The sequence below is a fragment of the Drosophila simulans genome, chromosome 3R (assembly GCF_016746395.2).
Source record: "Drosophila simulans strain w501 chromosome 3R, Prin_Dsim_3.1, whole genome shotgun sequence".
Classification (NCBI taxonomy): domain Eukaryota; kingdom Metazoa; phylum Arthropoda; class Insecta; order Diptera; family Drosophilidae; genus Drosophila; species Drosophila simulans.
In genome coordinates this window covers 9,926,224-9,939,286 of record NC_052523.2, presented here as the reverse complement: position 1 = coordinate 9,939,286, position 13,063 = coordinate 9,926,224, and the positions used below count along the sequence as shown (strand labels likewise).

General features: G+C 38.1%; 3 protein-coding genes across 32 annotated transcripts in view; 2 read left to right on the top strand and 1 right to left on the bottom strand.

The window, feature by feature from the left end:
- Positions 1–4,331, top strand: part of LOC6727851 (casein kinase I) — a 29,953-nt gene extending 25,622 nt beyond the window's left edge. For 10 of the 29 annotated variants that reach the window (XM_039295510.2, XM_039295512.2, XM_039295511.2 and 7 more), the window contains 5 exons: positions 18–98; positions 375–440; positions 1,141–1,239; positions 2,802–2,908; positions 3,422–4,331. In XM_039295510.2, coding sequence (XP_039151444.1) covers positions 18–98; positions 375–440; positions 1,141–1,239; positions 2,802–2,908; positions 3,422–3,491 — 423 coding nt within the window. In that variant the 3' untranslated portion in view covers positions 3,492–4,331. Of the gene's footprint in view, positions 1–17; positions 99–374; positions 441–1,140; positions 1,240–2,111; positions 2,328–2,801; positions 2,909–3,421 lie in introns of those variants that run through there. The other 19 variants (XM_039295522.2, XM_039295521.2, XM_039295517.2 and 16 more) reach the window with 8 other exon arrangements.
- A 2,964-nt stretch (positions 4,332–7,295) lies between these two features.
- Positions 7,296–10,347, top strand: LOC6727850 (zinc transporter ZIP1). Its single transcript, XM_002103169.4, has 2 exons — positions 7,296–9,042; positions 9,985–10,347. The coding sequence occupies exons 1-2, from the start codon at positions 7,812–7,814 to the stop codon at positions 10,242–10,244; spliced, it is 1,491 nt and encodes a 496-aa protein (XP_002103205.1). The 5' UTR covers positions 7,296–7,811; the 3' UTR covers positions 10,245–10,347.
- A 1,912-nt stretch (positions 10,348–12,259) lies between these two features.
- LOC6727849 (extracellular sulfatase SULF-1 homolog) overlaps positions 12,260–13,063 on the bottom strand; it is a 28,490-nt gene continuing 27,686 nt past the window's right edge. For both annotated transcript variants that reach the window (XM_016176601.3, XM_016176600.3), the window contains one exon: positions 12,260–13,011. In XM_016176601.3, coding sequence (XP_016034431.1) covers positions 12,900–13,011 — 112 coding nt within the window. In that variant the 3' untranslated portion in view covers positions 12,260–12,899. The remainder of the gene's footprint in view (positions 13,012–13,063) is intronic.

The following is a 13,063-nucleotide window of genomic DNA, read 5'->3' as shown; positions in this document are numbered from 1 at the left end:
TCACTGACATAATACAGTCAACGCCCGTCGGATCTCTGCAAACTGGCCATGAAGTCATCATTTCACCAAATAAAGATCGTCATAATGTTACGGCTAAGGTAATGTATATAATAACATTTTTCTTAAGTAGTCCGAAAAGGAATCAAATTTGTACTCTCGATCACAGACAAAATTTAAATTGATTATTTTATATGTTTATAAGATATAAACAGTTATCCTTGATTATACTAGCTTTAACGAACTTTTTTCACTTTGGTTACTCAGTTCTTTACTTCTAACATTCGTTATTCACTGCTCTTCTTTCTCTACTTATGCTCAACGCTTTTGTTTTGATCCTACTTTTCTTCCCAACACACATTTGATATAAAACTTAGGATGTTTCTTATTTTGATTTTGATGACGAAGTTGATGATGAGAATGAAGAATATATAATACTCCAGGTTAGACGTTGTAGACTTGAAAATTATCTCTGTAATGGTTAGTGTGAAATAAAGTGCTCTTCTACTCCTTTTAAGCATACATATACGTCTGGTTGTAGATTACATTGCTAGGTTTATAAATGCTTTGGGTTTAATTCTCATTTTCTTAGTGAGAAAAATGCGAATACTAGGCTAGGATGTTGAAAAGGAAAAGCCTTAAAATATCTGCTTGAAATATATAGAATATCGAAAAGCTGATGGTAGAGATGCTCGACTAACCTAGTTTTAAAAATGCACAGAAATGCTTCAATCGATCGGTGAACGGTATTTGTAAATTATTTTTATTATAATTTGGTTAAATCTTTGCTATTAACTTAACCCTTGTTTACTATAATTAAATTCGCCTTTGATTGTTGTATGGACTACATTTTTTTATGGTTTTATTGTAGCACATTCTTGACTTGCTTTAGTTTTACTTAGACTCACTCACAATCCCTAAATTATAAATAGCATATAATATTAGAGCTGTCTGTCTCTATGTTGTACAGAAATACAACTTTTTTTAAACTTGAAATTAATTATTGAACAAATTGCATAAATCCGTTTCCACCAATTGCCTGATCGCAAACCGAACTGAACTGTACCGAACAAAAATAATCAAAACCAACTGTCCAAATCCTTCACCACCACTTCAACCACCACCACCATAACCCAACCACAGACAAATGCCAAAGGAGGTGTTGCTGCGTGGCCTGATGTGCCAAAGCCGGGGGCAACACTGGGCAATCTAACGCCGGCCGATCGGCATGGTTCAGTACAGGTAAGTTGCGACAACCGGCCAGTGTTGTACAAAAGATTTTTCTTTTCTTCCGTTTCCGTTTTATTTCTGTTATGTCGCTCGTTCGCCCGCTCAGTCTACAGTCTGTATTTGTGCATACATAATCCAAACTTAGCAAACTTCAGCTCCTTGGCAAGACATAGCATACATATAAATAAAAGACATTTGTATTCGCCTCATTACGTTATTGAATTCTTGTTCGACTGTGATTCTGTACATAATTGCCTAAATATATTTTCTATAACTATTACAACGAAACATTATCTATCGCAGACTGTTATATTTTTGGCCTTTTCAATTCTAATGTTTTCACTTGATTTACTCTACATTAGCTCAACAAGGTACTGAACAACAATCTCTCCTCCCAACGTGTGTTATTCCTACTCCTCTCCACTATAGTTTATTTCACTTCCGTTACGTTTGATTTGATTTTTCCGACACGTTTTGTTAGTTTCTTCTTGGGTGTTTTTCTCGGATCTTCCTCTTATTTTTGAACCTAGAGTATTCCTTCATTGAAAAGATTGATGCTAGAGGATCCTTATAAAATCTGCATGAATAACAAAGAAGAAACGTAGCCTTTCTCTACTTGTGCACGGTACTAATGCAAGTTTTAGCAATGCATTAACCAACACAACTTAGCGGTATATGTTATTGACTGCATGCCACACAATACATAACACTATTCTAGAAACGCATGGATCACTTTACATATCCGCAGAGTTATAACAATAAATAGATTCGGCTGGAGGAAATTCATTTTTCATAAAGTGAAATCATTGGCATTTATTTCGATCCGAAAAGACCACTTTTGATGCATCGAATCAAATTCGAAACCAAAACACAACTTATTACAGAGATTGCCTGAAGATTCAAGCTCGGATGATGATAGCCCCTTTGATGCTTATTATGAGAAAAGCGATCCCGAAGACGACCCTAAGAAATAGGACACCAACGAACCACCAACACTTCTACTATTCTCCCAAATACCACATCTACAGCTTCTTTTTAAATTTAAACGACATAAGACAAGACAAACCCTGTTTACCTTCCTTTTAAATGGGCTTTCCAAGGTATTTGAAATATAACTTGTCTGTCCTAGTCCTCTGATCTTGTGCTGTGCCCATTCATCATCTAAATGTATGATCTGCCAAACGTCCTGACAATCCAGGCAATCTCCGAAATAGGTCTTCATATTTATTAATCCTTTCCAAACCGTTAAAGGTATTGAAATTGCAAAATTAAAAATTTTTCATTCGTAGTCTACTTGGCTTTGTAGTGCTGCCAAGAAAGTCGTTGTTTGTATAACAGTTTTGTTCTGTGTGATGTCTGTACTGCCAATCCAATCGATACTTTTAAATCGACTGTACTTAAACTGGTTCTTTTTTGATTAGTAATTTAAAAAAGCGGTTTAAATCGTTATATTATGTATAATCACTTCTTATTGTACATACTCGTACTATATGTTTAGTACAAAAGTTAAAAACGAATGGAAATTAATGTTACAATTGTATTTCTTTTCTTTTCTCTTTAACATTCCTTTGCAGGTTGTGAGTTCCACGAATGGCGAACTAAATCCGGACGATCCCACGGCCGGACACTCAAACACGCCCATCACACAGCAGCCGGAAGTCGAAGTGGTCGATGAAACAAAGTATGTGTTACTCAGGCGGTCAATTAATCGGTATATCGATATGTAGCTTAATGATAGATGTGTCGCGGAACAGATTGACCTTTGTATAGAGAAAACATTGTACAAAATAAACTTGTTTATAGATACTCAGATATAAAAGAATGGAGAATTTTAGAGGCACGGTTGTAGCGTATTACATGTAAATTAAAGAAATTGCATAGCATATCTTTTGGGGTGTGTTATTTGTTTTAGACGATGTAATGTAATGTAATGCCAGCAACAAACCAAAAATAATACGTATGCTTTGGAAAGCAGTCTTTCTGAATATATCGATACATTGATTAACAGATCCACAAGATATTTAAAGAATTTTTTGCTTTGTCGTTTTTAATGTGCAACTTCCGTTTTCCGTTCTCTCTTTCTCTTTCTCCCCCGACCAATCCACTGCCTCTGCCTATGCCTACGTCTCCCCCTATGAATCCGTATCCGAATCCGAATCCGTCTCGTTTCTGTCCCTTGGTTAACTGTCTCCAGTGGTTCCTTATATTCCAGATGTTGTTGTTTCTTTAAACGAAAGAAGAAGAAATCGACGCGCCAAAAATGACTAGACGGTGTACAATGTAGTCCAGAACGCGAGGCAGTCACCCTGCTGCGTGCCACTTCACATTCAAACTCACGGGATAGCGTATTGAATAATCCGAGTCAGGATTATATCCAGCAGGCAACGTCGCAGCATACGTTGCGTTATCCTCCATCCGCGTCGATGTTGACGCCAACACCAACTACAAACACACCGACACTTCCGTTGTAATTTATATAAATATAAAGCCAGATGCAAAATGCAGAAAGCAACAAAAAAATATTAAACGAAACCCAACAAAACAAAACAAATGAACCCCGTATACATTAAATACACTAAAAAACAGTAAAAACAAACAAAATGCAACCAATTTTGATTAATTATTGTAATGATTGTATTTTATTATTATTTTTATTATTTACCAATTTTGCGTTTATTATATAAATTATTATAATTATTAATTATATTATTAATTAATGCTATTATAAATAAAAAAGAAAACAAAATTCAAACGTAATTCAAAACGACTAGAATCGACACGGCGACTCAAGCCAGAATCACTCACAGCCAGGGCAGCTCCTCCCGTCGGTGTCTTGTGAAGGGAATCGGAAAGAAAGCTCCCCAAAACCACTACCACTATCAATACCCCTCAGAACCCTATTGCTCTTAACTGAAGGAAACTTAAACACACAAACACCACTTAAAGCATATTTATATATTATATACATATTAAAAGAGACAAAAACAAAACTAGTGCAGCATCATTTAATGAGAGAAAGAAGAACATATTTATACGCAACCAACAAACTTGTAAATTATAATGAAAGAAAAGAAAGCGAAAATAAACATAATTTTTTAAAACTATTCAACTTAATATATGTATGTATATGTATGAAGCCATATGAAATCACCTTAGCCGTTATACGTGTACCATCGTCAGATAAATAGTCAGGCATTAAAGGTCGTATATTGAATTCAATGCAGTGTTAATGGAATTCGTATACCACCTTTCGCCATATTCTACCATTCTTCTTCGATTGACTTTTGTTTGAGAATAGGACCAACACGACCTGGAGACTAAAAATTAATATTTTCAGAGAAATCCTAAATTTTCGCTAGGGGAAAAATAAAGAGCGAAAATATGGAAGTCATTATTTTGCAAACAAAAGAAATCAATAGTTAATGCTTCCGTGCCCAACCAAATATTAAAAAAAAAATATATATAACACACAATTCGATTAATGGGCTTCCCATTTAAAGAAATTTAATTTGGAGAGAATAAAAGTGATTTCAAAGATTAGCTTGGTGGGAAGACATTGGCTAATCGGTTTTGTTTTCAGATCCTGAAGGGGATACTTGTTTTCCGAAAACAAATACCAAATAAAAATGGTTTGTTGATGTGATATACTTTTACTGTCCTAAAAAGAAGCAGATGTTTTAAGTACTTAAACGATCCAAGTTTATGGTTTTTTATTAATAAAATGGTTTTAAAAAGTTCTAAATAACCCTGTCAATCTATTGTTAGTACCAATCGTCTCGGAAAAATAATACCCGTTTATTTATTGATCAAAACATTCGCTATTTGTCTGATAATGGCTATATGTATATAGCTATATGATGTACTAGATATACAGTATGAATCAATAGGCAGCTTGGTTTAGCTCTGTTTTGAATGCACTTTTCTATACCTAATATGTACATATATATACACAAGTATTTTGATATATATACACGTCTATGTATCGGATAAATCAAAATGTAGAAATCGCTTTTGGTAGTCGAATTAATTTGGAGCATTTAATTTTGGATCGTTTCCTAGATAATTCCTTGTTTATGATGTGCGAAGTTAGCGGAATAAATTGTTAGGAAACTTACCAAGTTTCCGCACAGATCAATCACTTGATAGGTAAATACTAATGTACTGAGCCATTTCTTTGATATTACGTGATATGAGTACTAAACTACTAAAAAGTTGCCTGCAGCTAATACCCACTTCCCAAAAACACACATCTCCGACTCTGAACGAATTTGATTTTTCTCTACACTTCTCCATGAAACGCGAAAAGTAAAGCTAAAATCAATAAATTGTATGTGGAAATATATATTTTAAACAAATTTTTTATACTTATTACAAATATACATATAACGAGGAAAACAAATATAGCATTAACTATACAAGGACAATGCAAATTTTTCGTGTTTTTTTGCAGTCTTTTAAGTATATAAAAGCAGGAAAAACATTGAAAACCAGCAAATCAAATTTCATATTTTACATGAATAACATTGCATAAACAATTAACCAAAATTTCCTGTATAGTTAAAAAACTCATTTGTATTATATATGAAATATTAAAGATACACAAACAAATTACGCTAAAATTAATATTTCTATGACGAAAATGGAATCCGAAAAACAACAAAACCGCACTAGTTTATATAAAGTAAATTATAAAAAATATACATACATAATTGACTTTAAATGTTGAAAAACAAAACCAAAACCAGATGAAAAATAACCCATGCATTGATGATTAATGTATTCAAGAACGGAAATTTACATATTTACGACTCAAAAAGGACAGAGTGCGGAGCAGATCAAAGATAACAAAAAGCGTTTAATGGTTGGCAAGCAAGCAGTGCACGCAGGCCTTTTGCTATTTGCAGGTATAGCAGTTAACATTGTTAACTGCGGCAAAGCAGTTTTAACACAAAAGTAAAGCGAAACAATTTAATTATAATAGAGCTAAATAATAATAAAAAGAAAGCGAGCGAAGACGTACTCAGAAATATTTTCCAACAGGAATGTTGTAGGCATTATATCGTTTGCGAACGCGAATAAAGTAAAATAACAACAGAATTATTGTGTAAAAATGGTTTATTATTAATGTATAAGTATAACAGCAAACACAAATGGTAACTTAAAACAATGTAAGCAAACCAAGAAAAACAACCAACAAAAGAACGAAAAAAATATGAAAATTAAAAAAAACCAAGAAAAAATTAAAACCAAAATAAATGAAAAATTATTACAAAAAGTTTGTGTTTTTTTTGGCCATAAATGGAGCTGCTTTATTAATTGATGCATTTTTTTGTTCAGTAAATTACTATAAATGATAAGCTGTGCAACAAAAAAACAAAAGAATTAGACCAATTACGGTGTGCTTGATTATACTAATTAATAGATCATGGGTTTTTAACAGATACCTCACGATCTGTCCACGCTCCCATCTGGTTTTACCGACTCATTTCACAAACACGATTAAATTGTAGTTTTTCAGGTAGCCTTTGTTTCCGTTATAACCGTTACAAAAAACAATTGATTTTAATTTCACGAATACCATACCTACTATCTACAATACATCTTTTTAGTTGATACAAATGATATTTTCATTGCCTCATTTAATCAAGATGGAAAGACTTTCTGCTTTAGAGGTGGCAACCCTAATTAAGGCTTACTTTGCTAACCGTTAGTTACATGTGCTACCAATTAGCCGGGACGCAAACCCAGACCGCAAAGCAGAGCTTTTGCTTCCGCCCATCTTAATAGCGCCAAAGTAAAAGTCGCGATCCTACATCTTGGCTAAGGTCAGGCGCCTTTTAATGCTGCCCAAAGTGAACGGATGCAATTACTCAATTACTCTGGCCTTTGTGCATTGTCTGTATATGCCAATATGTGTATGTGTATATATATGTATATATTTATGCTGGGCCCAAGACAATTAGCGCTATTGCCAAATGAAACAGCGGCGCACAGGTGAACGTTCGCGAGTGGGAGAGCGAGCTTTAAAAGCAGTTATCTTGCTACTTACCTGCTTAACTTGCTGCTCATGTCTGGTCTTCGTTAGTGGGAGAATCGGAAAGAGCGTTGGAGCATTGGAGCACGGGAGCGTCGAGCCCGCGCAAGATATTCAAGTGAACTACCAAATCCCGACTCCGTCAGTCTGCGAGGTCGCCTCAAGCGCTCAACACCTGTGCGCAGCTAGAAAAAAGCAGAAACCTACCTAAATACCAATCCAACCCAATCAGTACTACCAATAAGCACAGGCTCGTAACTCAAACGAAGTGAAAGAAAAGTGACTGAAAAAGTGAAAAGCGGCATGCAAGTGCAGAACCCAGCCCAACCAGATGAGCCCAACCCACAACCCAGTCGATTGAGATTCCAAACGCGACACATGCTGCTGGTGCTGGAATAACAGTTTTAGCCAAGAGAGCTGCTTGTTTTCGACCACAAGTGGTCAGAGAGGAGAGCCGGAGCCCGGAGTCTTTTAGCTGGTTCGGGAGATCTGTGGAAAACCAAACAAACCAAGTAAAATCGAAACAAAACAAACAGAAAACAAAAGCAACATGAATCAAACGCAAGTGAATAATTTCCTCAAGTGCTTCCTGCAAATCGATGAGCCGTCCAACCGTTGGACATCACGTCACGACGGGGAGGATCACGATGATAACGACCATGATCATGATCATGATCATGATCATGACGAGGACGACGAGAGTGGCGTTCTGGTTGCCAAGGTCACAGCCATGGTGGTGCTATTTTGCGCCAGCGCGATCTGCGGATCCATTCCCTTCTTGCTCAACCGTTGCTATCGCTGGACGGAAAACCAAACGAATGCACGATCCGCCATTGTGGTCAAGTGCCTGCTGTACTTTGGAGGAGGCGTCCTACTGGCCACCACCTTTCTCCATCTCTTGCCCGAAGTTCAGGAGGTCGTCGAAGAGCTGCAGGAGTGCGAGATCATCGGGGAGCTCACTTTTCCGCTGGCCGAGCTGCTCATGTGCTGTGGCTTCTTCCTCATGTACTTCATCGAGGAGGCCATGCACACATATGTCCATCATCATCAGAAGGATGAGGCTGGCGCCGCCTTCGAGCGGGGTCACAGCATCCGAAACAGCCACCTGCTGAAACCCACCGAAGGCAACGCTACCACACCCACTGCCCCACCGGCGCCTTTGGCTGGCACCGCTGAACTTGGAACACTGTCGGTGCAGAATCTCCTGCAGAACGATCTGGAGCAGCAAAAGTTTGCTACCAAGCCACAGCAACAAGCTAATGGACACGGACACAGCCACGGGCATGGACATGGGCATAGCCACCTACCAGTAATCGCAGACGATGCCGATGCGGGGGACATGTTGGCTTCATCTCTGCGAGGACTCTTCATCGTTTCCGCTCTGTCGCTGCACGAACTCTTTGAGGGCATGGCCATTGGCCTGGAGGGTTCCGCCAGTTCGGTGTGGTTTATGTTCGGCGCCGTTTCCGCACACAAATTGGTCCTGGCCTTCTGCGTGGGCGTCGAGCTGATCGTGGCCAGGACCCGGATGTTACTGGCCGTTCTCTATGTGCTGACCTTTGCGGTGGTTAGCCCGCTGGGCATCGGAATCGGGATTTTGATAAATCACGGCCAGGAGACATCCGGACCCAGTCTGGTCTCCGCCATACTGCAGGGATTCGCCTGTGGCACGCTCATATACGTGGTGTTCTTCGAGATACTCTCGAAAAATCGATCTGGTCTGCGTGCCTATTTGGCCCTCTTCGTCGGCTTCCTTGTCATGTTTGGCCTGCAGCAGTTGAGTAAGTACCACATTTAAATAATAATTACTTGTTGGGGCCTTTGAATATGCAAATTGTAGTGCAAATTTAGTGAGACAGAAATTTGCGATGTTAAATACGACTCGGTCTTGTCACTTAAGGCAGTTTGCAATTAATTATATATTGCTTTTTATTACGTAAATTTACATCCAATGATGATTAGTTTAAATTTTGCTATTTAACCAGGAATATTGTTTTGTACTTTTTGTAATCACTTACATTGATTTCTATGAATTGCATAGACACATTAGACTTTAGAGACTGAAGCTTTAATCACTAATCCTTTAATCGCTGATACTTATTAATAACCAGGCTTAACGGTATTTAGTATGATCGTCGCCGGGTGCGTCAGATGACATTCTTTAACCGGAATCGATTCGGGGGAATTGGGAACTGGTTCTATATAGCTGATCTGCTAAATGCTGCGTGGTTGACCTTGTAACAGACCTTGCTGCGATTTATTTTGCATACTCATATACAAGACGGTGTGTCAGTCTGTGTACCTAGAGTACATGTGAAATAAAAATCCCGTCCCTGCCATGAAGTCATCTCGCAAAACTCAGGGGGTTGCCCATGCGAAAAAGCACCGTGAAAACCGCACTCGCATTTGTATTGATGAGCACGGGATAAAAAATCAGACGAGAAGTTTAGGCAGCAAATATGTGATTAACCGAAAGTCGGATAGGTTTTTATACGGTCTAGGGCCAGATAAGGCAGGACAAAACGCTCATAAATCATTGCTTGGAAGTGGGCTGTTGGAATTGAATTCCCATGCTACCATGACGAAAAAAATGTTAAGCAATCAAGAGAGAAGTGTGTAAATCACCATGAGGAAATAGGGTCTACCCGATAAGGATTGGCATTCTTAACAGCATATATTGTTCAACCCTAGAACGTGTAACTAACCTTCCGTACCGCTTACAGCTTCCGGCGGACATAGTCATAGCCACAGCCACAGCAGTTGCTCCTCGTCGGACACACACACACACAACCACCAAGAGACTGAGACTGAGACCAGGTCGGCATCGGGCCACACCCATGGCCACGAGCACGACCATGATCATCCACACCACCACAACCACGCTGAGGAGCTGGCCACGGTTCACAACTATGAACAGCAGCTGCAGCTCTTGCGGCAGGTGACCCAAAAACTGCTTGAAGCACACCCCAAGAAGGACGCCTAGTTTGTACCCTGGTCAGCAGAACCTTGGTATACTAAGTGTATATGTATTTATGTGTATTATATATTTGTACTGTGTAAAAATAGTGAAAGTAGAAACAAAATATATATTATTAAAAAACTGAATCGATTAATTCCTTACATTAAATGCAATTGCTAAACTGGGTCAAAAAGTAGTAAACGCATAAGAGAAGTAGAACTCTTATCTATGCCCGTCAGTTGTGGCCTTCACAGCCTTTTATGAGTTTTATAACATTTATGACATCTACATAACATACAAAAGTTTAGAGAAACAAATAATTTATTTTTGTGAACTTATACTTAAAACCAGAAAATTCAAAAAGGAAACTACATAAAATGTTATTAATATTTTCTAATGTTCAAGTAGCTTTTACAAGTTTTTCCTCTTAAACAATAAATACAATTAGTGATTCGACATTAATGATCAGTCGTAAATTAGGTTTCATATTAACTGAAAATCAAATTTGCCCATATTCAGTGGTTAGCGCTTACGTGTAACAAAGTGAAGATACTCGTGTTTGAGTCAATCGATCTGAGATATCAGATTGAAAAAGTCATTAGCAAATCCAAATCGATTGATTAATAAAATATGTCAATAAGGCTAAGGTATGTTTAATTTCAAAATTTGGCTTAATAGTATCTTAATTAGCTGAGTAAGCGGTTTATACGTGCTCTAAACAAATATTTCAGACATTTCAAATTGGGTTGAATTCTGAAGTTTGATTGCTTTTACGAATTTTTTCGAGAATATCCGCTATAAACCTAAGTACGTGCCTGGGCATAAAGTTCCACCATCAGATTGCCGGCAGGCCCCGTTTGGGAGTGCGATTCTCGGCATTGTGAAATTTCAGCACGATATCTCTACTGCTCTACAGTTTGCGAATCGTAAAGTGGCTTGGATTTGTGAACGAGGCCTTGTTGCCAGGTATATGTTTATCATGTGATCGTCTTGTTTTGTCGCATTGGCCACAATAAATACAATTTTTCAGCTGATAGCTTCGTTGCTTGCGTACATTTTTTACACGATATCTCCACAAAACTCGCAGCAGACCGGTTTCCGAGTTGGCCCCGCTGCTGTTTCTCACCAGACGGACCGCTATCTCTCTGTTTTTTGATAACTGCGATAAGCGCATGTTCTCCGCTGGAGCCCAACATCATGCCCCCCCCCCCCCCCCCCCCCCCCCCCCCCATCGATCCCCAAATGTCCGGGCTGCAGCGGAAATTAGCGCGTCAAGTGTCAAGTGTGAATTTGCCAGGCGGTAAACATCGGCTGTCGATGAAAACATCTTGGTGGCTCAATTAGCGCCATCGGGTGATCTTATTTACATCTGTGCTGTTGCCAATGACGATGTCAAAGATGCTCAGCTTATTGGGAACTCAACCCCACCCCGCTGTATCCAACGGAAATCACCTTATCGGGTGCGCATCACTCTCTCTTCGCCTTCGCTATCCGTCTCCCAGATGTTATCAAGACTATCTCAGCGGAGTGCACACACAATGAAGTGTGGCAAAATCGTGGGGCTAAAGGCTTAACGGCAAACGGAACCACTAATCTCTAATATTCTTGGCTGATAGGCAATATTATCATTTGAACTCGAGCTCTTGAACCATATATACAGAGGAGTGCCGCCAGTAAATCATATAAAGCAGTGGTATGCGATAGCCTAAAAACAAGATGTGAGCAAAAAAAATATAACTTGTATGTTTTGATTGAGATTCTGATAACCGGTAGTGAGTAAACGTTATTTCCGAAATTGAACTTTCGTTTTATATGCGTTAAGATCACTCTTATTAGTTAAAGAGTTGGTCATTAAAAACTAATTTATTTACATACACTCAGTTTTCAAGAAGTACTAAGAATACTTGTTTAAAAATTACTTATTCGTGTATGGAATTCTACAAAAATTGTACTGCCTACGAGGCGAAATAAAGGTCGGCTATGCCTAAAAGTATGTTCACTTTTCCCCAACACCACAATAAATAATGGTACTAAGTCTGTTCGTGATAAAAGTTAATTCTTTGCAGTTTTATTGGATCGCTCTTTAATAATTATATTAATTATTATATTAATCTTGAGTTAATTTGATGACATTTATAACGTGGCAAATACCATATATTTGTTCGATTTTAAGCTGGACTGCTACAAAACGTCTTTGGGAATTCGGGTAGGGTACTTAACAATTAGAACGTATCTAGTTCGACATAAATATGGTTTTAGTTCCCTAATACACAATAACATTTTTCCGTTAGCATTGGCCAATAAATACAATTTCATTTGGGTTCGCTTTAATTTATAAAATCTTTGCTACGTATGCTCAACTAATTTAACTTTTAACCAATTCGCTAAATAATTTATTTAGTTTACGTAAAATTTCGGTACTAAATTTATGTACAAATTAGGTGGCCTAGGAGCTAGTCAAAAATGTAGCTCTAACTATAAATATTGCAAGCCAAATGTAGCAAGGACTGTACTACACACAGTTTGATAAAAGAAATCTAAATATAAGAAGATAGATTAAAACACAGTCTTATTTATGTGTGAAAACATTAAATGGGGCAAACCGAAGATTAGAAGCGGGCAAGCAAGGTACAAAAGATACGCATTGGATATGTGTGGTGTCTAGGTCCAGCCGAATCTTTAGGTCTGGGCTGGTGTCACAGAATGCGTGCGCAAGAATCTGGGGGACTGCTGAAGGGGCGTCTGCTTCCAGGGACGCCGCTTCATGTGCGACTGCTGCGAGCCAGTCAATCTGAAACAGTTTGAATAACAAGATGCACTTGTGTTCTGTTAACTCTAGTCGA